At 38.0% G+C, this 27,439-nt stretch overlaps 2 protein-coding genes across 2 annotated transcripts in view; one reads left to right on the top strand and one right to left on the bottom strand.

Moving 5' to 3' along the window:
- LOC111634510 (long-chain-fatty-acid--CoA ligase 4-like) overlaps nucleotides 1-17,263 on the top strand; it is a 22,032-nt gene extending 4,769 nt beyond the window's left edge. Inside the window, exons 4-17 of the mRNA XM_023379305.1 lie at nucleotides 2,199-2,376; nucleotides 2,442-2,548; nucleotides 3,784-3,925; nucleotides 6,451-6,528; nucleotides 8,200-8,269; nucleotides 8,703-8,767; nucleotides 8,840-8,904; nucleotides 8,961-9,032; nucleotides 9,106-9,245; nucleotides 10,098-10,270; nucleotides 10,338-10,412; nucleotides 16,340-16,528; nucleotides 16,742-17,017; nucleotides 17,084-17,263. Coding sequence (XP_023235073.1) covers nucleotides 2,199-2,376; nucleotides 2,442-2,548; nucleotides 3,784-3,925; nucleotides 6,451-6,528; nucleotides 8,200-8,269; nucleotides 8,703-8,767; nucleotides 8,840-8,904; nucleotides 8,961-9,032; nucleotides 9,106-9,245; nucleotides 10,098-10,270; nucleotides 10,338-10,412; nucleotides 16,340-16,528; nucleotides 16,742-17,017; nucleotides 17,084-17,241 — 1,788 coding nt within the window. The 3' untranslated portion in view covers nucleotides 17,242-17,263. The remainder of the gene's footprint in view (nucleotides 1-2,198; nucleotides 2,377-2,441; nucleotides 2,549-3,783; nucleotides 3,926-6,450; nucleotides 6,529-8,199; nucleotides 8,270-8,702; nucleotides 8,768-8,839; nucleotides 8,905-8,960; nucleotides 9,033-9,105; nucleotides 9,246-10,097; nucleotides 10,271-10,337; nucleotides 10,413-16,339; nucleotides 16,529-16,741; nucleotides 17,018-17,083) is intronic.
- Nucleotides 17,264-27,439, bottom strand: part of LOC111634509 (cadherin-related family member 1-like) — a 23,742-nt gene continuing 13,566 nt past the window's right edge. Inside the window, exons 3-17 of the mRNA XM_023379303.1 lie at nucleotides 21,623-21,691; nucleotides 21,338-21,546; nucleotides 21,058-21,150; nucleotides 20,872-20,979; nucleotides 20,690-20,791; nucleotides 20,493-20,618; nucleotides 20,326-20,416; nucleotides 19,965-20,251; nucleotides 19,837-19,892; nucleotides 19,678-19,762; nucleotides 19,463-19,594; nucleotides 18,364-18,422; nucleotides 18,017-18,295; nucleotides 17,598-17,946; nucleotides 17,264-17,513 (exon numbers count right to left, since the gene is read on the bottom strand). Of these exons, the coding sequence (XP_023235071.1) occupies nucleotides 17,427-17,513; nucleotides 17,598-17,946; nucleotides 18,017-18,295; nucleotides 18,364-18,422; nucleotides 19,463-19,594; nucleotides 19,678-19,762; nucleotides 19,837-19,892; nucleotides 19,965-20,251; nucleotides 20,326-20,416; nucleotides 20,493-20,618; nucleotides 20,690-20,791; nucleotides 20,872-20,979; nucleotides 21,058-21,150; nucleotides 21,338-21,546; nucleotides 21,623-21,691 (2,132 nt within the window). The 3' untranslated portion in view covers nucleotides 17,264-17,426. The remainder of the gene's footprint in view (nucleotides 17,514-17,597; nucleotides 17,947-18,016; nucleotides 18,296-18,363; nucleotides 18,423-19,462; nucleotides 19,595-19,677; nucleotides 19,763-19,836; nucleotides 19,893-19,964; nucleotides 20,252-20,325; nucleotides 20,417-20,492; nucleotides 20,619-20,689; nucleotides 20,792-20,871; nucleotides 20,980-21,057; nucleotides 21,151-21,337; nucleotides 21,547-21,622; nucleotides 21,692-27,439) is intronic.

Below are 27,439 nucleotides of genomic sequence, written 5' to 3'. Positions count from 1 at the left end.
TTAAAATGCGATCGAATTCGGTCAATTACGAAATTTCAAAGCTCTAATAACCTTTCCAGAAACCCTATTTCGTCATAATTAATTTAGATTGACCCTATTCAACTTTGAACCTTAACTTGCGCTCCACAAATCTAAAAATTTTGGTTCTAAATTCCTATTTATCGAGACGACTTATAAATAATTCCGTCGCCCGGAAGTTTCGTTAAACGTTACTTCCGCTTCCGGAGCGGAAACCGAATTAACTCACGAATTAAGCTACCGAGAAGGGGGGGAGGAGGGAAACACTTCCAAAATTTTCCATTGTTTTGTCTAGTTTAAAGTATAATAATATATAAACTACGATATTAAATATGTAAATAGAGTTATTAATATTGGAGAGGAAACAGGTCGTCGAGTTTTATAAACGATCAAATTCCTTAATTTGAAAACAAAATGACATAAATTAATCCATCAATGAGTTACGTAACCTTCCCAGTAAAAATAGTTAAAATTGTGTGTGGCGCCTGGAGATGTGACGTGATTCTATCCTTTCATCCCCCCTTGACCTTTAACCTCTGAAATTTAACAGCATCGTTGCCCCAACACGCAAACTTCCCTGCTAAATAAGGAGTGACCACCCCCCCCCACACACACACTAAAAACATCCATACAAACAGAAGAAACCCCCCCTCAAAATGTTTGCATTTCTGAATGTTTCAAGGTTTCTCGATCGCTATATACTTTCCTCTGTTATATTTAACACCCAGGGAAGTAAAATTTCCTAATAAATTGTTATAAAATACTCTAAGAACTGTCTAATTTTACACACAACTTATCCCTTTCTCTCCTCTGCCGATGCGAATTATTTAAATCGCTATTTTAATAATGAAAAAGACAAAAGATGCTTAAAATTTCACTTTATAACTTACGATATATTTAGGCGAAGAAAATTTGGCACGGAGTACGCTTGACGTTTCGTACAAACGTCACTTCTCCTCCCCCTTTCGTTACTCTAACTAGAACAGGTCCAGTTATTTAAAACGGACGAGGAAGTTTAACACAAACACAAACACACACACACTTCGTAAACTGTAACGTAAAATTCTCGGGGTGCAAACCTTTATAACGAGTTACAAAGGGGTTTAATCTTCCTATCAGACGGAGGAATTCGAATCATTTGACCTCTGAGAGATACGTGGAAGTATTATCCATTCTCTTCCGTTTCGTACGGACGTAACCTCTAAACCTCCATTCTAATTTGGCCTTTGTTCCGTCGCCATTGTTGTCCATAGGCGGAGAGAGTCAAAAAAAAGCTGCTAGTCCACTTTCCTGTTCCCTTGAAAGATGCGTAAACAAAGTGTACGTGTAGGAGCGGTAGCCGCTGCCTGGGAAGGACATTGCGTGACGCTTTCTCGTGACAAAAAAAAACACTAGTTTGAACCGGTTCGAGTGATGTAAAAGCTTATTGAAATTACGAAAATCGACTTTAGTAAATTACTTGTTCTTGCTGTGGTTTGTTTATTTACGTAAATACAAAAGTTTTCGACCCTATTTCAATAGGCCATCATCGGGTGTGGACCACTGTATACGAACGTTTTGTAGGAGAGCATTTTATGGGAAACTGGCCCATATTTAGGTTGTTACTAACGTGAAGAACACCCGGAAAACACCACGTTGGAGAGGAGCAAACACACCACGTAGTAGTAGTGTTCAGTGGTTTTACGAACTCGGCCACTGGTGGACCACGCCAAATGCCTTGCAGATGAGATGGTGGCCTTTGCAACCTGATAAATCTGTGGTCCAAATGTTTCTACTTGCAGACAGTTGAGTTTCTAGTTGAGGATTGACGTCCGTCTCTAATCATACAATAATTTAAACGAAAATTTACAAGGCATTTTCAATAGAAAACCAGAAAAGTGCCATTACAAATCGGGAGGATGAGCAATGGCGTAGCCATTTTGATATACAATACTTCCAAGTCAGAAGCAACGATATATGCGACTGGCAACATTGTTGACACGCGAGAACATAAAACAATGGACCAAAAAATGGCTGCGCTTCTTCAGTAGTGCAAGAGTAGTGTAGTGTTGAAAGAATTTTATAGGTTCTTTGTCTTTCTTTAGGTCTACAATGAAAATGTTAAGCAAAATGTTTCGAAATTTTGTTCTTTTTTTATCTCCAAACTTCTTACGTATTAATTTTTATGTCCCTTTTTCTAGTTGATGCTGGGTCAGTATCGTTGGACGAATCTGGACGAAGCTAACAATACGGTATGGAGTTACGCTCGTGGATTTTTGTTTCTCGGACTGAAATCGCGCGACAAAATCGCTATCTTCGCGGAGACCAGACTAGAATGGCTGCTGACGGCTCTGGCCTGCTTCAGAATCAACGTGGGAGGTGAGTTTATATTTTGTAAGTGACGTTTTGGGATGATTGATGATTTCTCTTCACTACTTTTGTAGTGGTTACTCTATACCCGAATCTGGGAGACGATGGATTAGTCTTGGGAATAAACGAGTCCGACGTCAACGTCGTCGTCACTTCTCAATCTCAACTACCTAAGCTAAGGGTAAGTGTTTACTTTCTAATTGTCTTTCATAGGAGTCTGAGAGATTCTTCCCTCTTTCTCTCAGCCCGCTTGACCTTTAACCATCAATATTTAATAGCACCAATCCCCTAATGCATAAACCTCCCTGCAAAATTTAATTTCCCTCGCGAACAAAGTGCTAGTCACAATAAAATTCTTATTGTCGACTCTTGCAATAGTATTATTAAAGAAGTATTGCACTTTGATTGCGTGGATTACTGAATGGCGTGGAACACCGTTTAAGGTCATAAAATTTCCTCCAACCATGTACACAGGAAAAAGTAATAATACAACCAAGCATACAACAAAAGAAAAATACACTAACGTAACACGTTATGTAGCTACATGCACAGGCGTAACTAAGGGGGCCAGAGGGGTATTTGCCCCGGGTACCAAAATGGCCCTGAGGTTATATAAGTGTGTTTTATTAAATGCACGCGAGACATGATCAATCTCCCGGGAGATCTTTCTATAGAAACTGGTCCCTATTTAGGTGTTACAAACGTGAAGAAAACCCCAAAAAACTCCACTTGGCAGCTCGTTGGACAGACACGAACACACGACCAATTACCAGTGATCAGTGGTTTTAATCACTCGGTCACTCGGCTACTAAATAAATTACTCCGATATGTCGCTCCCTCACCACTAGAATCCATAATGGGTATGATATAAACACCATCTTGGTGCCCACAGGGCAAAAGAGTAAAAAAATAATAAAAAAAACAAATACAGGTTGACCATCACTAATCCGGCATCATTGGGATCTGTAGCCGGATTACCGATTTGCCAGTTAGTGATGGAACCTGATTACTGATTGTTGCATTAATTATGGTCGATCTGTACCTGTACATGCAGTTGTTAATAATAATAATAATAATACTGTACATATAAGTTACGTATTATTAAGCGTATTACTTTAAATTTCTTGACATTTTTAAGTGACAAAATTCGTATTTATTCAATGTAAACAAAGTGAAGAAAGATGCAAAGTAGTGTATATCGAAAATGAAATTGAATAAGGTCGATTTTTGGAAAATCCCCAATCGATCGGTAACTCTTTTAACGTCACAGGTGTGACAAACGAGTTAGCGTGACGTGTGACGGATACGCTTATGTATTGTTTCATCCGATTTTCCGTTTTATTCCGCTCTTTTTCGGGGGGGGGGCGAATTTAAATCGAGGAGGACAAATGAGTAATACGAGGAAAATCTTTGCAGAAAATCGCCGGTCGACTTCCTCTTTTGAAACACGTGATCTACATGGAATCTTCGGAAAGAGCTGACGAAAGCGGATTTCCGGAGTCCGTTCGAGTCATGACCTTGTCCGACATGAAGAATTTGATGGACGACATGGATCCGGGTAAGTTAATTGTTCTCTAAAGCTTACAGATCATCGAAAATTTCAATTTACTTTACTTATTTAAACAGCAAATAAATAGGTTAATTATACTAACATACACTAAAACCTGTGTAAACAGGACTCACACGAAACCGAATATTTTCTCCGGTTTGGAATGTTTCCGTTTACGACAGGTGTTTTCAACACAAGAAAATATTGCTCCGTTTTCCGTTTTAGACAGGTTTACTTTAACTTTTAAATTCTCCACAATGGCATATTTTCTTAAGGGAAAATAAAATAAAGTATATTTTATTCCGGAATTTATTTTGCGATTAAAAGAATGCATTCGACTAGATTGTTTGCAGTGTTTACTCACCTTTACTTTAAATAAACTTTGGTTCTGTATTGTCTTCGTTGAAGGACGTCAGTCGTAACAGGGAAAGAGGAGGAAGGAAGTGGTAGATTCCATCCACACTCTGGCGACCATCTTTAAAAGGTTCCTCGTCCCAGAATAAGAAAAACGTCCGTCATACACGAAATCCGCGTAACCCATGTTACGCGTATGCAAGTTAACAGGTCGAGGAGTGTTACGCTCGCCTGTCTTTTCTGTTAAAATTACAATAGCAATGCAATTAATATACATCCGTGAGCGTAAAATAGCGAAAGTATGTAGTAACACGTTCGCCATTTTATCAATTGTTTACATTCTGAAGTGTACAGTACAGTTATTTCTCTTACACGTACAGTAAAACCTGTCTAAAACGGCGATTCCTACTTATACAGGTTTACTAGAGTTGTGTTTAAACAACTACGTCACACAGATGAACTTCATTGTAAAGTAAGGCTTCCCTTTACAATGGGACTTTCTCATTTTTCTTACAGTCAACTGTGCCCATTAATGATTTTCTACGACAGATTTGTCTGTCAATCTATCACTGACGTAATAAACTACATCATAAATTATATTTATGCAATTGGCTGTTTATAAATACAAAGTTTTTGATCTTTGTGTTTAAGTACAGTACTTTTGTTATGGTTCACATAAAATGCCAAATAATTTTTATATAATATTTTTTAAAAACAATCGAGAAAAGAATAACAAATGGAAGAATTTTTATGTGTAGGCTAAATAATGATTGTTCACATACAGTATAGTATCAGGTGTCGGGAATTCGACTAAATCTGAAATATGGCCTACGATTAAGTTCGTTAATTGTAGAAGAACAAGTAACAAACCTAATTGTCATGTGTAATATTGTGATGTAGAATAAATATTTTTGTAAATGGAGTTATATTTTTCATTTATAGATCGTTAAATTGTAAATCTGATGTTACATGGAGGTAAAGTCGAGCTGATATTCGAGACCATACCTGGTCCAGATTTTTATCTAGTTTGTTCTGGAGATTTTTTCCATATATGGTCTCGACTTCTTTCTGTCTAGCTCCTGTTCTCAGGATTTTTTCCATATCTGGTTTCGATTTCTTTCTATCTAACCCCATTCTAGAGTTTTTTTCCATATCTGGTCTCGATTTCTTTCTATCTAACCCCATTCTAGAGGTTTTTTCCATATTTGGTCTCGATTTCTTTCTGTCTAGCTCCTGTTCTCAGGAATTTTTCCATATCTGGTCTCGATTTTTTTCTGTCTAACTCCTGTTCTCAGGATTCTTCCTATATCTGGTCTCGATTTTCTTCTATATAACTACCTAAATACTAATAAATACTTTATTACTTCCCGGCCGTTATACGAGTATAACAGAAGGAAAGTATGGCGATCTGTCAGAAAGTAACCCTCTGAAGATTTTTATATTTTTGGACTCAGAACACTCTTAAATATCGAGAAATGCAAAAAAAAAGTTGGGGTATTTTTCTATATGTATGGGTTTTCTATATTATGGGTGTTAAGCTTAGTTCACACTGAGCGCGATTCGCTGGCGAAAGCGAAAAACAGAGCGAATAATTAATAAAATTTTTAAAAATTGTTTGAGGATTTCACACTTAAATATATATATAAAAAAAATTTCAAGTGATTTCAACATTATTTTTGTATTAAACGTAAGAAATAGGCTATTTCAATAATTTAACAAATATTTATCTCAAATAAGTATTGTATTTCATTATGAAAAATCATTCCAATTATCGGTAATAAATTTTATACGTAATAATAATGATTAATTGATTAGTAATTTGAAAACTGCAGCTTAATAACACAATAAACACATAAAATAATAATAATAATTCACTTATTTATTATTATTGGTATAAATTTGGTACAATATCTGAAGACCCCGCGCCTTTGCGGAGTCTTCAGATATGGCACCAAATTTTTAAATTTTAATATTCTTACTGCAGTAATGAGTTTATGAAAGATTGGTTTGGTGTTCCCCTGTTACTGGTGGCTTCAAACAATTGCCATTTTTTTTCCCGTAGGATAATACACTACTGTATAATTATTTTCAGACAATTTGTGTACCTCATATACTAATTTTAGATTTTCTATTGGATAATCACTTCTTGGGAAAAAATTAAGTGAAAGTTTTTCTTTTAGATCCTCCTTACGAGAGTCCGACACCCGATGATTTGGCTATTTTGATGTACACCAGCGGATCGACTGGAGTTCCAAAAGGTAAGTGAATGACAATAGCAAGAATTGTTTAGTCTCTTGTTCTGTGTTTTTGCATTTGTCTCTTGTTTTTCGCATTTCTAGCGTATTAAAATGGACGAAATGTCCATATTTCAATAATCTTATGTGTTTCGTCAATACGCGAACACTTGTGAAAATGTCACATACAGAGTTATGCAGACAGAATGATACCATTTTAATTATTGTAATTACGTTAATTGTTATCTGTAAACTTTGAAATATATATTATGGCATATTCGTTGTCATTCTTTTCACCATTCTCCTGCAATTTACTCGTGTTGCACAGCCACAATTCTCCTGCAAATTACTCATGTTACACAATGATGAATGGTTCCGACTTTGCAAACTGAAGAACACAGAACGGTTTCTTGTTGCGGAGTCGCCATTTTTATTTGCGGCGCTTCCTAGAAAGCGTTTGGATGCAGGTGCGAGATGAAACACAAGTTACTCTATCGATTTATGTACGTCACAAACTTTAAAAATACTATTTACTTAATTACAGTAATTTAAAATAGCAGAAAACACTGTAAGGGTGGCGTACTGTACTTAGTATAAAATGATCGACGAGAGTTTTTCCAGTTAAATTTACATTAGTTTTGTACCTGTTACCTTGAAAGTTTTATTAGTTTTGCGTGCGTTGGTGCGATCGAAGCGCGCGAGCTCGTACCAATGCACGCGAGGACGTCGAAAGGTTTCCTCTCGGCCATTGATTCCCTTCAAAGTTCGTACGTGTGTACACACAAATCCACTGGAGCGGTGTATTATCCTATTACACGTGTTTTGTCCTTTACGATTCTTTATTCTATCCGATGCATTACTTAATAATTAGCTATTTTACGAGAGACTGAATCGAAACGAATGGGCAGCCATTTTTATACACGTATCATGGCAGTTTAAGTGTTTATGATTCATTTGTTTGCAAAAGCTCTATTCTATGTATAAACCAATTGAGGAGATACAAAATTGAAAACGTATTCGTTAAATTTATCGTGTTTTCTATGTTAAGATTTATTGTCTACAATGATTGAGGATATACATGTAATATACTCTTGCATTGTTCTGTAAATAGTAGACAGAAAGAACAATAGGGATTATTATCTTTCATTTATCTTGGATTTTTATACATAAATCTCTATACGAGTTTTGAATTGTTTTTTTTTAAATATATATTTGTATACGGCAAGGTGACACTTGGGAGGAGGGATGCTGACACCTATTTAGGTATTACTATGAAACAATAGTTTTATAAATAATTCCGTAAACTATCCTTTACAATATAACTTTTTCCCCGTTTGTAAATAATACACTTGATACAGTCGACCCCCTCCTATAACACTGTTGATTTTTCCGTTTTATATGAATTCCATGTTGTACGAGTCACTTAGATTTTACAAATACGTGTGCCGGGTTGTAAACGGCTCATGTATTTGTAAAATTTAAGTGACTCATACAACATGGAATTCATATAAAACAGAAAAATCAACAGTGTTATAGGGGGGTTGACTGATAGGATTTTACATTTTTCAACACGAAAACGTGCGAAACATCGTAATTTTTGAAATTTTTCCACTGATAATTTGGTTATTTTTTAGTGATACAATAAACTTTATGAATTATCTTATAAGTGATGCTGAAAATTATTTATTTTTTTAGGTGTCGTTATCAGTCACCGTAATGCCATGGCTACTACACGAGCCTTCCAGCTTTTACTAGAACCTGTTCTGTTAAGTATTTCCTGAAAATGGTGTCTTTTATAAATAAGAAAATCCCAACTTTTCGTACCTACGCTCGGAGTACGAAGATGGAAAGTAAAAGGTTACAGTAAAACCTGTTCAAAACGGAACCTTCATAAAACGCAAACCTGATTAAGCGGAAAGAATATTGAATACCGTGCGAGTCCGGTTTACACAGGTTTTACTGTATCTGAATACCAGAATAGTCGCGAGTCTTGCCTTCATTTCGTGAAGGCTCTTTATGTTTTTTCTATCTTTGTATAACACTACTGTTTCTTCTACCTATCTATCATGTAAACAATACTTCGAGCGTACGGATGAGGTTGAATTCTTCTTCTTATCTTCCCTCCCTTTTCTCCGAGTTACATTTACTGTTGAATAATTCATAAAAATTCGTATTAATTTTCGTTTTGTTCTCGACAGATCAAATCCGGACGAAGTGTACATCGCCTATCTTCCATTGGCCCACATTTTCGAATTTTCCTCAGGTAAACAGGCTTTTTCTTCCGAATTTCAATGGCAGAGAAAGCTTCATTGTATCACCTTTGACCTCTTTTCAGAGCTGATATGTTTGGTGCAAGGTATTCCTATAGGTTACTCGTCGCCCTTCACTTTAACAGACCAGGTAAGTGAGTGTTCGCGAACGTTCGTTTGTCTGAATGTTGATTGCGATTCTTACAGTCTTCCGGTCTGGCGGCAGGATGCAAGGGAGATGCCACGTTGCTGAGGCCCACCGTCATGTGTGGTGTTCCGGTAGGTATCTTTTGTGTTTTTTTGTAATCCTCTTTCATTCCAACTCTTCTTACTCTTCATTCTTTTTACTTAGCTGATGCTCGACCGCATCCGTAAGAACATCTGGCAGACTGTCGAATCTAAGGGCCAGTTTTCTACCCAGTTGTTTCGCTTCGCCGTCGACTATAAACGCTTCTGGCTGGCACATGGTTTCGATACCCCAATCCTTAACCGGTATATATATATATATATTTAATTCTTATAATTCCAATTTATAATACGCAAACATAAGTACAGAACGTGTAGAAGACATAACACCACTATATATATAAGTGAATTAATCAGAATACTTAGACTAAATATTCCATATTCTTAGATGATCTCACATTTCCTCATTACTTTCTTCACAATCTTCACAGTGATCTAAAGTTTACCATAATTTTGGACCATTGTAGACTAATAAACACGATAAAATTTAGTCACAAAGTAGGAGTAACGTGTTATAACGTTAATTACACTTAAAAACAATTGAATAAACAATTAATTCTTCGTGACAATTTGGAATTATAAGAGAGAATCTTCAACTTTTCATGTTAAATCCCATATAACTATTTACATTTTGCCATCTCCACGTGTAAATGTAATTAGTTCCCTATTATACGTTCCTTAATCGATACGACTGACTAGTTCGTTTGCCTTTCCTTTATTAATCCGACGTAAAAAGGACAGATGATCAATTATGTTGGAAGCATTTATTCCAGTTATTTGCATAAGAAAGAGTTTATATAACAAGTATCTACGTGTGCCCGGTGTTGCTAAGAGTTTTGAGAGGGTGGTGGACGTACATTTATTGACCCGTGTATTTACAATAATGAAACTGCATATTTCTGAGCTAAAGTTAAGAGGGGTGGACTTTTGGATTGGTTAGGGGGGACAGTATTTTTTCTAGGGTATCGAATAATATACGTGCCAAATTTGGTATGGATAATTCGAACGGTATAGAAGAACCCTTTACTTAATCTAACTTGTGTATATAAATAACGTGTTTTTTTACAATAGAAAATACGTTTCTGACCAATTTTTCAGAATAATATTTCGTAAGATCCGTCAGTCAGTGGGTGGAAGACTTCGGCTGATCATCAGCGGATCCGCCCCTCTAAGTACGGACACACATCTATTCATTAGCGACTGTCTGGGGCTCACGCTAATACAAGGTTACGGAATGACGGAGACGGCCTCTTCCTCCACTGGAATGGACTGTGAGTATCTTTGATGACCACATTCTCGTTATATTTGGTTTTTCTAATGGACCAACTCCGTGTCTAGATCGGTTCATCGTCCCTGGATCCGTCGGTCCCCCCGTTCCTAATTGTTTAATTCGTCTAGTCGACTGGGAAGAAGGTGAGACCATTCATCTGATTTCTAATTTCTTTCCGTTGAGATTAGTCGTAATCATTTTATTACTTAATAAATAAATTTCTAGTGTTACTTCCTCGCTGTTATAACACGGGAATCGTTTAAAATTTTTATTTTCCTAGCTGTTATAACATAACACTGGTTAATTTTCATGTTGTTTAAATGTACTATTGTACTCCTGTTACATTTGTCTTTCTGGATTTTTGGACTATCCAAGTTTTGGGACCCTCAGAACCCAAACAAAGTGAAAAATCTGATACCTGAGCTATGTGTGCGTGTTTTGTTGAATATCTCAGGTTGCTGTAATGATTAATAAACGAAATTTGGCACGGTAACTTGTATATAACGGACACTGCTGCTGTTAAATTTTGGTGGTTATAGATCGAGGGGTGGGGAGATAGGGATGGTCACGTGTCGTATCTCGAGTGGAGTCGGAAAAACGAATTAAAATCCTTATTTTTAAGTCAATATTCGACTAAATTTCACTGCGATTCAGAAAAAAAAGGGTAAGATGCGATTTTTGAAAAAGTACTACACGTTGTGTCTAGTGGAAAACATGCTTTGCACATAGAAACTGACAATGTTATGATAATGGCGTGCTATCGCGTGCAATGTCCTCGTGATATTCAACACTAACTACACTTATCCTAATCTCTTCTCTAATTTGATGCTACATTGAATTGGATATTGGATTGAGTATTATCACGCGTATTTTGTGGATTTGACAGTTAACCGAGTCTTTAAATCAAAAATAATGTTTTGAGATATAAAATTCGTGTGGATTTGCATACGTAAATAGTAGAAACATCTTGCTTTTCAATTTATCAAATCATCAAAGAATGCAATGTGAAACAGCTTTGTTACACAAACAATGCTGTAACGAAGCCGTGAGAATGTAAAATTACATATTCATTGACAAAAAATTGCGCACTATAATAGAAATGCCCAATTACTGCTAAATCAGACTATGTAAATGATTACTGTGCAGTCAGATTATATTCCTGGTAATGCCTTTAGAATGCCTTAAAAGGCACAGTTAGGATTACTCTTAGCTGACGAAATTTGAGAAAAACCGCGTATATTAAACAGAGGGTAGCAAAATGGTCATTTCACTAAATTCCCTACAATGTATGCCGTTCTGACCATATTTTGAGGGGTGTGGTGACGTCGGGGCACACATACATGGCGGGCAAGCTTCTGGATCAACAGGAGCTACGATCATCCAATCGTAAGACAAGCACTAACAGTTGCAACGATGTCTTTGTCCACGATTCTGAGACAGATAAAAGACTCGCTACAGAACCCCTTACCGTGCCATTGACAGGTGACTGACAGAGGCAAATTTGCATGCATGGGGACTGTTATATGCGGCCAACATCGCAAGCTTCCTTTGCAGTGGTTCTGGGTCAGAGAAACATAGATTATTACAGACTGGCAGCGTATCGCCTTTATAGACGAAACCCGGAACGAGCAACCATTTTGTTATTGTGTGAAAATACATTAGTGACCACTTCAATTCTACCTTTACTGTTGAATGTCACACTCTCTCCATTACTGTAGTGCTGTTCTGGGGTGCCATCTCATTCTCCAACCGTTCACCCCTAATACTTGTGCTAGAGACATTAGCGAACAGCGGCGCATTCAGGAAATCCACGTGTATTGTACTTCATGATTGGACTACAACAGCCATTTTCCAGAAAGATAATGCTCGGCCTCACACAACTAGGGTTTCCCTTTCGTTGCTACACTTCATCGGCCTTCGTGGTCTCCGGATTTCTCGCCAATCAAGCACTTATGATTAGATGCCAGATTCGGCCACCTGCGAGTGCAAGTGTAACTGTTATTCCGATCTGGAACAATGAGGGAAAATTTGGCCTAGGATAAGAACATGGTGTTACACATAATTCTGACAAAATGTATTCTGTCTCGTGAAAGTTTTGCATACTGGCAGCGAGTGGTCCACGAAGGCGATCACAAAATCTTTGAATATACCCATTTCAGAGAAGGTTAGGAATTGCAAATAATACCAAAAATATATTTCGTTGTGTTCAGTTTCGTCTAGAAGATTTCGGGGCTCGTAAAATTCAGTTTACGAACCCCCAAAATATTTTAATGTTCTGTTCACGTTGACACCACCCTCACGCGCATCAACTATTCATCATTGTTACAAATATCAATTGATTAGTTGGTTGATTATTACGTTCATAAAGTTTTCACGAAAATTTGAGGCACAATTGTAACCAAATGTCATCAGTGTTTTTTTTCTCACGTCATACATGCCACTATCCCCCCGCTCTCCGTTGGTAGTGCGTTAACAAAAACTCTAATTTTAATCGAGAACTACAGCTAGAAGAGGATAAATGTATGGATCAATTTTTAAAATTTTTCGTTCTGTGGGCACTAAGAGGGCCTCTTTTTTTTAGCAAGCCTATTATGGGAACGACCAGGCCCACAAAGGAGCAGCCGTGTTGTAATGGGCGGAATCCGACATCAATTACCACCCCCGAAAAATACCTGGGGTTTTCGATCGATCTGGATTGGTTCCCAGGTCTCTCAGAGCAATAGGCTTCTGCCTCAACTGCTCGTCCATCCTGCCGTTTGGGCACGTACCCACCTTTTTGTCTGGATCGCTCTTTTCCTAATCCAGAAAAGGGCCCTTAATTCCATTATCAAGAAACATTTGAAAATTCGTAACTTCTAGCCTATTTCGCAAATATAAAAGCAATGAAACCTATTTGTCCATTGTCCCATTTAATTTCTTATGTTGACCAAGGCCTCGAAAACAAGGAATATTAATTGTTTTCAAGTTAGCACCGATTGCAACTAGTGTGCTACCTTGTGGGAACGTTGATCCGAATTTGAATTATCGTTTAAGCTTCTCGATGCCCTTTCTTATTGCTTGTGTCCCCTTTTATATAGTTTGTAAATCGAATTGTTTGATACGTTGTTTATTGTATTCGAAAGTGATTTTACAATCAATCAAGCTGGGATCGATGCTCAAATATTCCAGGTAGGCCCGTATAAGGTAAGAACGATCGAAGTACTGCAGTTATTTAAATAGCTGTAACCAGTTGTATTTGATATTCCACAGAAAACGCAACTGCAAATAAATTTCTTCGATCCATTTTACAATTTACAGAAAAAAAATAAATCTGAATAAATTATTAATTAAAGTTGTGTACTTGGTTCACCCACGTGCAATGAGGAAAGATCGACGACCTCGATAAAATCTTCGGAACACCCACAAAAATGTATCGTACCATTGGGATCTAATTAGATATTCCGTCGGATAGACTAATTTGAATGGAAAATTAGACCGGGCAGACACCAAAATTAAATAAAATTTTAATGGTAATCATTAGTAGGACATTCGAAGAAACCGAATATCATAGCAGTAAACTGATAAAATAATTTTATACAATTTTAATTTATTGTAAAGGCGCCTCTGGCGACAAACTCAAAAAACTTACATGGATATAATATTATCCATTAAGTTTTTCGAGTTTGTCGCTAGAGGCGCCATTATGTTATTGTTATTTTGATTAACAATGTTTTATTATTATTTTTTTTAAATTAAAATTTAAGTTTGATTTTATTTTCGTGACGTATTATTAACTTTTTCAATCTCAAATCTTCATGTGATTATTATTCTTATGCTCATTTTCTCGTTTGAAATGTGTAACAAATGTAAAAGGCCTGAATAATAACAAGCGGCAACAGCATTTTAAACTATTAAAACAACAGGGAAAGCATTTATAACAACCCCAAAATACTGAAAATGTAAGGAATGTCGACAAGGAGATAGAAAAAAATATATATATTTTATTAAAATAACTGATATGTTTGAAGCCAGACAAGGGTAACAATTGTAACCATTTATCTTTAAATCGCATTTAATTAAAATAATGTATGTGTCTTTAATGTATGTAGACGAATGTTTTTTCTTTGCATTTCTCTACGTTTCAAGCCCCCGAGTCCAAAAGAGTGGGGTCATTTTTGACCCCACTCTTTTGGACTCGGGGGCTTGAAACGTACTTCCCCCCTGTTATATCCATCCCCGCCATACTTCCCCCCTGTTATATCCATCCCCGCCATACTTCCCCCCTGTTATATCAATATATAACATCAGGGAAAGTAAAAATAAATTGTTTGTTTCCTTACGATCATCCCTTTCATTGTCAATTTCTTTTGGCTTGTTATTTTATCTGTTAGTTGAATGTCAACAATAAATTTATTATATTGAATTACGTAGATATTAAACGTGACAATGCAAAACACATTCTTTGTGTTTATATAATGCAGTAAAATACGTTACATAACTCTAATAATCTACGTAAATTATGTCGTATCCAAGTCTTCTTTAAGTGTTAAAGTTATCGAAATAAATATATTCATTTATTATTATTATATATTTAAACAATTTATTTTTTTTATTACTTCCATAAATTAACAAATATTGACTTATTGTACAGTATGTGTCACGTGGTATGAAAGTACAGTACATGCGACTGAAGGCGAGTGGCGCGCACTCTGGTGGTAAAATAACTAACTATTATTAACTGGCGCGGTTTCATTGTTTTCTAGTATTTAATCGATACAAATTTTGAATCTAGGATTAAATAATTTAAAAAAAAAACTTGTTGTAATTAAACAAACGAATTTCGTATTAATAAAGTAAAATGGAACATTTATAATAAAATACAGTAATTTAAAATTGGGTTTAAAAATTATAAGTTTAGTGAGGTCAGAAAGGTTGGTTTATCCCGCACCCTATTATGGTACAGGATAAAAAATTTCGCCGGAAGATATTGGTTCCTAAATTGGCCACGAAGAGAATATAGCGCTGTGATCGGTGACGAAAGCGCCGTCTGTGTTTGTCGCTATTGTATGACAAATGAGTCGAACTTCCGTAACGTACCAGCTGCAAATAATGTAATCATTTCACTATGGCTAGTTATCGATTCGTAACGTTGTGGTTACGCTTCTCACTATATTTCATTCGACATCACTCATAATTTATAGTTTCGAAGGACAATATTATACGTTACTGCGAAATATCACAGAATATTTTGTAGTACTTCGCATATTAATTAAGTATTGCACGTCGTCATTATGTACGGTGAACGCTGAACCCGATAAATTTTAGGTTTATACAATTGCTAAAAATAAAACAACGATTCGTTTGTATGTTTATACAGTAGCTGGCTAGAACTCTAATTGCACTAAAGTTAACGTTCATTTGCAAAGTTTACGGTTCATTAAGCAGTCAAACACGTCGATCTGGTGCATTCTTCGTCACTCAAGTGTCACGTTTTTTTATTAGTAATTGTTGATGTAAGTTTTCATTCTCTTCCTCGTGTTTCAAGACCCGACTCCCAAATTTTATCGAATTCTTATTGTAAAAAAGTCAAAAAGAAAGGTTCTTTATTTCTTTATTTTGAATGTAAATGCGTTATAATATTTTTTAAAAAAGGGGACTGCTTCCAGTCTATCAAAACCACATTCTATATTAACTCCAATTGTTCAAGGTATTCGGTGTCATGCAACAGTTACACACCTCACAAGTCAGGCCTTCTGCTTCATTAAGTTCAATTGGAATGGGCTGATATCAAGCTGCATTGTTGTACAGCAAAGAATGAAATCCATGAAAAATATTCCACGTAAACATGCTTTTTTTTCCAAGCTTGTTGAACTTTTGCAACAGTAGACTAACTTGCAATACGCGTTTTATGGTATTAACTAAAGTGGAATTACTGCTGTGGCATCTTCGCTTTCACGGGAGCAACATAGGAATTCAAGAGAAATTTAATCCCGTTATCTTACCAAATTATTTACTGTTCTTACATGTTAGACAGATACTACTGGTAAGTCTAATTTACTTTGTTTTAAAAATGTATTAAATATTCTTGCAGGAAATTACCATCCTACGGATAAACCTAATCCTCGCGGAGAGATTGTAATTGGAGGAGATTGCGTAACAGAAGGTTACTACAAAAACAAACAATTGACGGAAGAATGCTTCAAAGACGAGAATGGCACAAGATGGTTCTACACTGGAGATATTGGAGAATTGTTGCCAGACGGAAACTTTAAGATAATAGGTAAGTACCAGAGTTTCATTCAAAGATCTGTTGTAATCGTATAACCAATTGCAATAAGAGATACATTGCCATTTTGTCGGTAAGAAAAACACATCCATGAGGATAGGGAACCATTATTCTATAGTATGATGTGATGTATTAATGGCAAAACACAGGTATATCTCTCTTTGCAATTGGAATCCTACGGTCTGAATAAAATTCTTTCCTGGCCAGATCGAAAGAAAGACATCGTCAAGCTGCAACACGGAGAATACATTTCACTAGGAAAGATCGAATCTGAATTGAAGTCCTGCCATCTAGTAGAAAATGTTTGCGTGTTTGCCAACAGCCTGCACGACTTCGCCGTAGCCCTAGTCTCGCCTAACCGGGTCCAACTACAGAATTTGGCCAAACAATTGGACAAAGAAAGACTTAGTTGGGAGGAAATGTGTCGAGATGCAGAAATCGTCCGTCGAGTGACCGAAACCGTGGTGGGCCATGGGACCAAGTGTGAGTTACTTACAGTACATTGTGCCCACCGTCCTATGTGGGAATATGACGTTTATTTCGTTTCAGGTCGAATGTTAAAGTGGGAAATTCCTCGAAAGGTATATTTGTGCAGCGAAGAATGGACACCGGAAACGGAACTGGTGACGGCGGCTTTCAAAGTTCGAAGAAAAGCCATCGAGAACCACTACAAAGACGTGTTGAGATCTCTGTACCAGAGCGAATAAAGACTCGATCGACGATACCAAATTTCTTTTCTCATTTTATTTATAAATATTCATATCACCCTCGACGTATTAAATATAAAATTTCTGGGAAGATATGTACAAAATATTACAGCGGCGGTGTACAAAATTTCCGCCGCGGAAGACCAGGATTCGCGAATTAAGTAGGATGTGATTGGCGTGGCGCTTCAGAAGTAAATCATCAGATCGGGATGAGAACAGGGGTGACTCGATTTTCCCAGTGGTGTCACGCTGACGTCTGGATCCAGCTCCGTCTAGAGGGGGGAAAAAGTACAGTACATGATCATCAAACGCATTGTTAGTACAGTATTTTCAGAAATCTTGCTCCGGATACTCACCCTATTGGGCTGTTCGTCCTCCCAACTTAGTTTCTTTATCCTTCTGGGAATGGATCCGGCAGATTTGATCAGATCCTGATACTTGCTCATCCTGGGTTGAATACTAGGGTGCTGTGGTACCTCGTCCGTCATCTCCACCTCGCTCCTGACGGCTTCTATATTGACTCCCGGTGTCACACGACTGCCATCGGCCATGTTAAAAATGGGATTTTCCATTCCTCCTGATCTGTTTGTCACTCCTTCTTGACTTTTAGCCACTAAAGGTGTTCCCGACATGAAGCTGGCCATCTTGGTTACCGGAGGGCGCGGAGAGGAGTTCATGGTCGGTAAACGATTTCTGTACTTTTTGCTGAAATGCAAGGAAATTTTAATGGAAATTCGGAAATAATACGAATACTTTACAATGCATTTAAACTCACTGCTTTAGAATGTAAGAAGTCAGAGTGACGATGACGATAAGTAGAGATCCAAGAACCACCCCGAAAACGATCATCAGGATGAAGGAACTGTCGTCTTTCTTCTGTTTGTGAATGATTTCTTGTACCAAATTATCCGGAAAGCTTATGGTGGCCGGAACGCTGGACTGTCTGGGAGGAACTCCATCGTCGGTAGCTACTACTATTACGTGACAGGTGGTAGCGTTTAGAATATCGAGATTTCTCACACGTAGTTCTCCCTCTTCGTTAATGGCGAAGATCCTGCAGACGGGGAAGAAAATTTATAATAAAATTTCGCACATTCAGAAGAATTTGTTTAAATTACAAACCTGGCGAAAGGTCCTTTTAGACTCAAATCGATAGAATCGTTTACGTCTTGATCGCTAACCTACGAAAAGAAACAAGGCACTTCAGAACGGGCTTAAAATTCGATTCGAGGTTCTTCGTATTGTTTTCAAAGACTATAACAATGTAATTATAACATTAATTTGTAATGGGTAGGAACCATAACTGCTTGTAAGTTTACCGAGTAAAAAATCACAACTCCCAACCACGTATTGTATAAGACAATATGCAATCTATTTTTCTCCTTATAATTTCTATCCATGTTTTCTTGATAAAAATTGAAATAAATTTCGTATGTACGGAACAGAAAGTTTGTTGTATTACTGTTAAAAACATTAAAAATGGATACATTAATAATATACATAGGAGAATAACTTTTTAACTAGGCAATGTTCTTATATAGAGTCACCTAATTCAAATCCGCCTGGGCCTCATGAAGCTGTAACGCGCCACTAAGCTAGTCATATATTTCGCTTCTGTGTTAATACCTCGTACACCAAATCTAATATTTGATCATAATTTATTCCAGTTGATTTCTATCTACCTTGGGGGCTGTCAATAAATTGTGTAACTCGGGGTATCGGGGCGTTAGGTATTGTTAGGTCTTTCTACTGGTGTTTGTTAAGTATGCAGCAATTACGCTACCGGTAAGGTTTTCTGCACTGCACGTTAGGAGAATCAATATATGACTCAAGTAGTAAATTGCAATGTTCTCGATTGTTGCACCTTAATAAAAAGTGGAAGTAAAAGAATCAATTCTTACTTTCACCCATTCCACTCACGATCTGACTATGGTGTTGTCCTCAGAGCCGAGTTGAATTGGGGTATGAGCCAATCTGAGATTTTGATCCCCTGCTGAGAGCTGAACTGATATCAGCTCTGAATTTTCATGCTCATCATTCAGTGGCTGAAATTTATGAACGATCCCTTAATGCGACTTTGAAAGCTGCATAAAGGTATTTCTTCTTTCCTACCGAATATTTGGTGTTACGAATCTACTTCGAGATTCGTACGAATACGACCATTTTGTGATGTCATTCGTATTTTACGACCAAATCAGTAATCGACCACTACCGTACTCACCTCTATTTTGCCTACTAAAGTGCCGGAACGAACGTCGGAACCCTTAACTATAAAGCTGTACTGATTCTGTCCGAATTGTGGATCGTGATCGTTGACGTCCACCACGCTGATATTGACACGAGCAATATCGCTCTACCAGAAAAATTAATGAAAAAAAGATTAAGGATAAGCGAATTATTAACGATTTTTTTTTTGCAGAATGGCACGTGTCTTACCTTGGTGCCATCGGTAACCAAGACTCGCAGTTTGTAGTGTTGCCGACTTTCGTAGTCTAAGGGTTTGATGACGATGATTTCACCCCTAAAATAACGAATACAAAGAACGTTTATGAACGTTTTAACCAAAGAAAATTCGTAAGTACAGCAAGGACTTACGTAGGATGAATGGCAAAATCTTCAGAGGGGTTGTCTAAGAGGCGAAAAGTGACGTGCTGAAAGGTACAAACTCGATTAGTTTTACATCTCTCGAATCATCTCGCGCTAAAGAGGAAGATTATTCATACCTTATCCGGAGGTTTGGTGGTTTGGACGGTCAGAATCACTTGTCCAGGAGGAGCGCTTTCTAGAACCGAAGTAGAATAATCGGTCTGGAGGAAGGTCAGTTCCTGGTGAGCGGAAATTCGAGAACTAGAGATGGACAGGGTGGTCAAAGCGTATCTGTCCGGATTATCGGCTTGCGTAGCCCGTATCACCAGAGTGATGGGAAGATACAAGTCGTCGGGAATGGGAGACCGAATAGACAGTTGGCCCGTATCTTCTTGGAGACGGAAGTAACCATATTCCGTTGCATCTGTAATAAAGATGGCCCGGTGAAAAATTCGAATGAAGGACTCTTTGATGAAGGGTGTACCGAGTATCACTTACTGGAATTGAAAGAGTATACTATGGGAGATCTGATTCCTCGATCGGGATCTTCCGCCTTCAAAGGTGAGGGAGAGGTCTTCAACACCTTCCCCTAAACGGTGATTGAAAGAGGTTAAATCGAAGTGAAATACTAAATTTTGAGTCCATCAAAGTCGAGGTAAACTCACGGGTTTGGGATTTTCGGGTAGAGATGCGGTATAACGATCCGAGACGAATTTGGGATTTTGGTCGTCAGCGTCGAGCACGTTGACGGTAACGGAGGTAAAGGCACTTTGAGCGGGTTCTCCTTGGTCCTGCCAACAAGAAAAAAGTTAAATAGTATCCTCAGCCTCTTCACTATTAAATTTTCGAGTGTATAACTCACCTGAGCTCGAATGGAGACGGAGAAGGTAGGAAGAGATTCGTAATCCAGGGAGGCGTTGAGTATTAGAATTCCATCGAGTGGGGTATTGAAGGCCACCAAATGCTGTAAAGTGATAAAGCCATTTTATAGAGTCGATAGCAGTGTAGTTTGTGGGAGGGTAGAGAAAAATCCAAACGACTTACCGAGTGTTCACCTCCTTCCACGTAGTATTCGACTGTGCTGTAGGGTCCCGTTTGGTCTCTGTCGACGGCTCGAATGCCACGATATATCACCGTTCCCACCACCGACACCTGTTCCAACATCAAAAAATCAAATCAAATACAGAGAATGAGAAGAGATAGAGATGATGATAACCGGATGTTACGTACCTCGCTGACGTTGACGGTGTAAGGAGCACCCACGAATTCCGGTCGGTTGTCATTGGCATCAGTTACTATTATTCTAACCGGAATGGTAATACTCTGCCAAATAAACTTGCAGTTAATTAAATTTTTCCTCTTCTCTAATAGATTTACGAAAGGAAATTATCAATTTTAATAGATTTCTGGATCTTCGCATCCATGTTCATAAATAAAACCACACGAACAGGTCACGAACCCGCGATCTATTCACGTGGTTTAATTCGAAGAGAGAGAGAGAGAGACTCACCAATTCGTCGCTTCCCTTTTGCGAACAGATGACGTCGAACTCTACGCTGGGAGGTCCTTCCATCCCTTCGCGATCCAATTTCCTGGCCAAGACTAACTCCTTGCTGTCGGGTCGGATGACCACCGGGCCGTCGGGTGGCACCAGACTCAAACGAATGGTGCCGTTCTCTCCCGGTTGACCGGAAATGGACAGTCGACCTACCACGCTCCCTATTGAAGAAACAATCGACGTTAGTTTCCGATTTTCTCGCTATCCCTTCCATCTCGGCGATTTTTCTTCTCTTACCTTCGCTCAGGTTCTCGTTGACGATGATGGTTTCCGAAGATCCTCCGTCAGTCAGATAGCACAGGTCGTCTGAAAATAAAACAGGCGCTTAATTAGACAGATTTGGACACGCGACGCGATACTCGATCGATCTCTACGAAGCGACGCGAGTTCGAATTACCGAGAGAATTTTACATTGATTTAAATAGTGAGGGACAGATGGGGGGGACTAGTTTCGAATTAACGAGAGCCTATTGTAATAATACGAAATATTTATCTTACTGTTTAATTAAACAACAGAATTCTTCTTCGGGAGAAGTTTTACCCTTTTTCTAGGACTTGTAAAAGCCAGAAATAACATTTATCTTCGATTCTACGCTTAAATTTCTCCGACTTTAAACAAAAAAATATAAGCCAAACCAAATAAAATTTGGACGTCGTCCACCAGTAAACACAATTTCTTATCAAAGGCGGCTCACATCAAACAACAAAACTTCCCCCTTCCTCCAAGAAGGTGAAAAGAGCCAGAAGGTTGGAGGGAAGACGGAAGAGGGGAGGTAAACAGGGGAAAGGAACCAGGTGTTTGCCATTTCGGACGGTGGTGGCCCGGGGCTGGGGTAACACGTTCCTCCAGTCGATGATCGAAAAAACGCCCCGGGCCACCTGAACGGCGATTGTTAAGTCTACAAAAAGTTATATCGACACCCGAAGATAATCCCAACACCACACTACTTACTCTTTACTCCTTCTCTATCTACGGCCGCAAATAACACAGAAAAAAACAAAAATATCAAGTTAAATGACAATGGTAACGCGCTTCAATCTTATTTCCTGTATCATTTACGAGTAGGATAACAACCCCATACTTATACCAACAATTCCACACGTGTTCCTACCAGGAAAGAGTTGTAAATCCTTGCCGAACAATGTAAACATCGTATAATAATAATTACTTTAATTAAACTACGAATAAAGTGTACTGTATTGTAGTTTACTTCTATTGCTGCCAGACTAAGTACGTGTTTAAATTCTTCCTTAACCGTGTAAAGTTTTGTGGCAGGTGTTCCTTTCGATTTTAAAGGAACAGCTGTTCCTAGCATCGAATCTCTATAACTCTCGCCTCGTTTCCTTCGATTGCCACCTGACATTTGTACAAAACACTTGCGATTTAAACCTTCTGTATGAAGGAAGCCTTTTTAAAGTAAACAAAGCTTTAAAAAAAAGCTTCATACAGGAAATACAAAAGGGGGTAACATTGAATTTCTTTAATCAGTCGCATCGAATTTTAAAATTCCTATTATAGACTCCACTATAAATAAGCGTCGTGACTATAATAGAAGAGTTGTTCCATATAAAACAATTCGAAGATCTATCTGACCATCTGGCTATTGTTTATTTTCGAGTGACGAGTTAATTAAGATCTTCGTGAGCTCTTCTCTAACCTACGAAGCTGGAAATTTTCTAGAAAACAGTTCTAGAAGATTTCTACAAGTGTGCAGAATAATAAAGTTTATCTCTACACAATTAAACTCCTTTGCCTCAATAGGTAGGAGATCGCGATTCCTACACCATACTTAATTACGAGATTTAGAAGGATTTTCTCGATTAAAATGGCCGAAATAAGTAAACTTGGCGCCACACGACGTGTATTGTGTCGTCACTGGGAGGGGAGAGCGAGCGGAAATAAGTGTTCTACGTGTATAAAAGCTGGTGTTAGAGAGCGTGACCTTGTCCGTCACGCTTTTTGTTTTCGAAACCCGACACATGACAAAGGTTTCGTTCCACCTTTATTTTTTTTTTTTGTTTTCATTTCGACAGAACCCGTCGCTGTATGCCATTTTAATTGTTACGTCATTTCGTCATCTCTCGAAATTCTTGGATTTAAACTATACCCATTAAAAACAATACAATTAATTAAAATGCCCAAAGCGGCGCTCGACGTTCGACGTTCACGTTCGAACTTCGAGCCGCAACCTGGCTAATGAAAAGTACAGAAAACTTCCAATTCTTACGCGAAACTTTCGGCAATGATTTCATACGTGGAAGACGAGATTATTCGGTCGTAACCCGTAACGTTTTTAATGACGTCATCGCTGGAATTCTCGAACTTTTTCGCGACAAGCCAACCGCGCAACGAATAAGCTCCCATTAATAATCATTTGGTACATTCGAGGATTTTTTCACGGTCACGAATTGCCTGGACGAAAATCTAAATCAAGTGTGTTCATGCCGAAAACAAAACAAAGAAAAAAATATTATTATTATTAAATATTTTCCAGTGTTTTCTTTCTTTATCTAAGGGACTTTTCGAGTGATTTTTGTGGTATTTTATACCTCTAATTAATGGTACTTTGAATATTACAGACGTGTTTTGAAGTACAGATGATTATCTTCGAAAAGAATAGTGTCGAATGAAGTGTTTTTACGTGTGTAAGATAAGAGAGGGGTGGCTTTGTTTCGGTATCAATAAGGGGGTAAAGAATGAAAAGATGGATACGTCAGTAAGACCAGCCTAGTTTCTCTGATACGAAAGAATCGCTTCCAAATATTCGATAGGAATTTCATACGCGGAAAATAAAAATCAGCTGGCAAATTTCACCCAAAACCGGATCAGAAAGAAGAAGAAGAAGAAGAAAAACAAGAACAAAACGATCCTTTCTTCCCATCAAAACACTTCTCGTAAAATAATAGGAAGTCAGACACTGTCGAGTGAAACATGAATTCGTAATTACCAAGTACTTTTGTTGGAGAAGGATGTGTACTTTACACCGGGATGTGTTTAACCTCTCTTCGAGTGTTAAAAAAATACGATTCCGCATGCTTTCCCAGCCTACAAGAGACTGAATGGATAAAACCAACAAACACTAGTTGTGGGTTCGCACCTGGCCAACCGGCCGACCACGTGCATTTTCGGGTTTTCTTGACGTTTGTAAACACCTGAATAGGGGCTAGTTTCCCATAGAAAGTCCTTCCGGGTGGCACCCCCCTTGGCAGAGCGCTCAAATGTAATACAAACACGCGAATTTCCTCTAGTGTTCTAAACATATTTACATTAATAAACTAGTTCATCGTTGTTTATTATTAACTTGTGAATCAACAGTCTCGCTGTTTCGGCTAGTACACGTTTAAATATTCTTTCTTATAATACATTTCTTTCCTCAATTACCCATATAATAAGAGGTTTCCCCCTAAAAAACATTTTAAGCCAATAAATTCTTATCTTTTAAGATGAAACAAGAGATTAAACTGTGTAAAACACTCCACGATTTAAATATAAAATAAGAAAATGATAGAGAAGTGTCTAAAAAACGATTAAAACAATACAAAAAAAATGATGTAGGTCGCGGCACTTTTAAGAGGAAGGAGAACGAACATATCGCAATTTCCGTAATTTTCTAAAAGGGCTTGACGTAATTATAAAAGGGAGGAGAAAGACCAGAATAAATTTAACACAAAACCAGATTGTGGAAACAAAATAAAAAGGAGCCTTTCTCGATTTAATTTGCAGGCAATCTATGGATAATTTTCGTTCTTTCTTCCATACATAATATGTTTTTTCTTAGTGATTTATATCGGAATTCGAGTGGTGAATCATCGTCAACGCTCGGTTCGTTCGTTCGAACGTCATTAACAAATAAACAAGACAGGTGACGGAACAGGTGACGGAACAGCTCGTCATCTGTCGTCGGTAAAACGTATGTGGGGCGAGACTAATGCTAATCTTTCGAGGTTAATCCGCTCAGGAAACTTGTTTCGAGCCACCGGACGATCCCCCCCTTTGAGAATTTTAATACTCTTTCAATGTATTCTATCCCCCCTCATAAAATTACAAGTGCTTCTATAAACTAATGTCTATCTTTACCGGTAATGGGTACTGTTTTGAATAATGGCATCGCGTGGTAATAACAAGAGGATTCTACATTTTCTTCACTTTAATCTGGTGTTTGAACAATCCTCCTTCTGTTAACACAGTTTTTTTCTCCATTTTACGAGCCATAGAGGCAAGTTTTTGGCGTGAAAACTTGGTTCGAATTTCGTTCACGCTTCATGATACGAAACAGATTCGAATGCTGGTCAATTATGGAAGAATTTTGTCACCGATCTTCAATTCTTTCTTCTTTTTTCACCGAGAACAACGGCTCCGAATTGAGTTATCGAAGTCCTCATCTGGAACAATAGACTCGGGTTTCTTTAACATCGACTCATCACGCTTGGAGAGACATGTAGACCGATGGTCCACTTTCCTATCTAGGTCTCTCGAGACGCAACGGGTCCGATCCTCTCCTCATCGCCTACCCCCCAAAAACAAGGGGGGAACCTCTTCGCAGTTCCTTCCTCTAACACCAGTATCGTTTTTTTTTCATTAAAAGATCGTTCGAACGGATCGTTGTTCCCTAGTAACGGGGGGGGATTCTCTACCAAAATCTGCAGAATCGAGAAAGAAAAACACCACTAAACACTCTTCCGCGCCGTTAATTTTGTCAATTAACGTTAAAAGTTAATGGATTTCTTTTGTTGGAATTCCCCTTAATTCCCTGTCCAAAGTTGTGCCACGTTTTATTTATTTATTTATTGTTTTTCTACGCGTTTTTTTTTCCCTCGAAGGAGGAGAACAAAAAGGTAAACATCGCATTATAAAATTGGGGTAAACGAATGTTTCTGTTTCGACCGATTTGGGTAATCGGCCTCGAAAAAAAAAAAAAACAGGTGAAGTTCGTCTTCCAATCCGGAAAATAGGTTGTGTTTTATACGCGAAGTTTCGACGATTGACAGGAGAAAATAAAAGTACAACTGAAGAATATTCGTGGGAAATCTCCGCGGGGGGGGGGTCAATTTCGAGTACTGAAATCGTATTATCCTTTTACAGCCACTTCCTGGTGAATTATTTATCCGAAACTCGAGGGTGGGAATTGGTTCCTCTCCTCCAGTATCCCGGATAGAAAGCGAGGACGTATTTTTCTATCGTTAGAGGCGATAATACCTCTCCCGCGGTCCTTCCTCCTTTCACAATTAATGGTAAGAATCTGTCGGAAAAGGGCATTCTTACCACGTCAGCTGGAGGCAACAGCTGACGGTAAAATGGCCTTATTATTCGTCACACGCATCGAAAGGTGAGAGGAGAAAAACCGGAGGGCCTAACATGGGTACCGAGTTGAAAAAAAAAAAAACAAAAGAAAACCGGAAACTGCAACCATCGACGAAACCAATTCCGGAAGGATGTAAGAAATACAATAGAGAATAAGTAAATGCGAATACAATAGACGGAAAAAAAAACACGAGGAAGGGATACAAGATATCGAAATTCTGACGTTTTCGGATATGTCGAGCCGGTGCCTGTCACACACGTTCACCCCATTGTGGGACTGGCCGAACCCATAACGGGCTTGCTAAAGAAAAAAGGTTGGAGTGTATTTCGAACTCCTTTAACGCGATATTCGAATAAGACGAATGCGAGTTGTAGATACTGTACTTTTAAGTTTTAAAAGTTTTATAGCCGGAACCATTGAAAATCCATTAAAAATGAGGAAAAATTTGGAACGTTTACGATAAAAATGCGGATAAACAACGGGTACGAGGTCGCGCGAGCCAATATTTCATCACCGGAATGCACTTCAATATCTTATCTACAATCATTGGGGGAGAGCAACACTTATTCCCGACTCCATATTTATTCTTCTACCTTAAGCTTTCTGTGGTCGAGATAATTGGAAAACAATTACCGTCACGCCGGCATTGTTGCCAAACGTTTGTATTTCTCGTCACGATTTCTAAAATTCCCACGATGGTGTCAAATTTTAACACTAAAACTAACCAATTTATTGGTTTAGGGTTTCGAAT

The sequence above is a fragment of the Centruroides sculpturatus genome, unplaced genomic scaffold (assembly GCF_000671375.1).
Source record: "Centruroides sculpturatus isolate CEXI.00-Female unplaced genomic scaffold, Cexi_2.0 scaffold919, whole genome shotgun sequence".
NCBI lineage: Eukaryota > Metazoa > Arthropoda > Arachnida > Scorpiones > Buthidae > Centruroides > Centruroides sculpturatus.
This window is presented reverse-complemented; position numbering and strand designations above follow the sequence as displayed.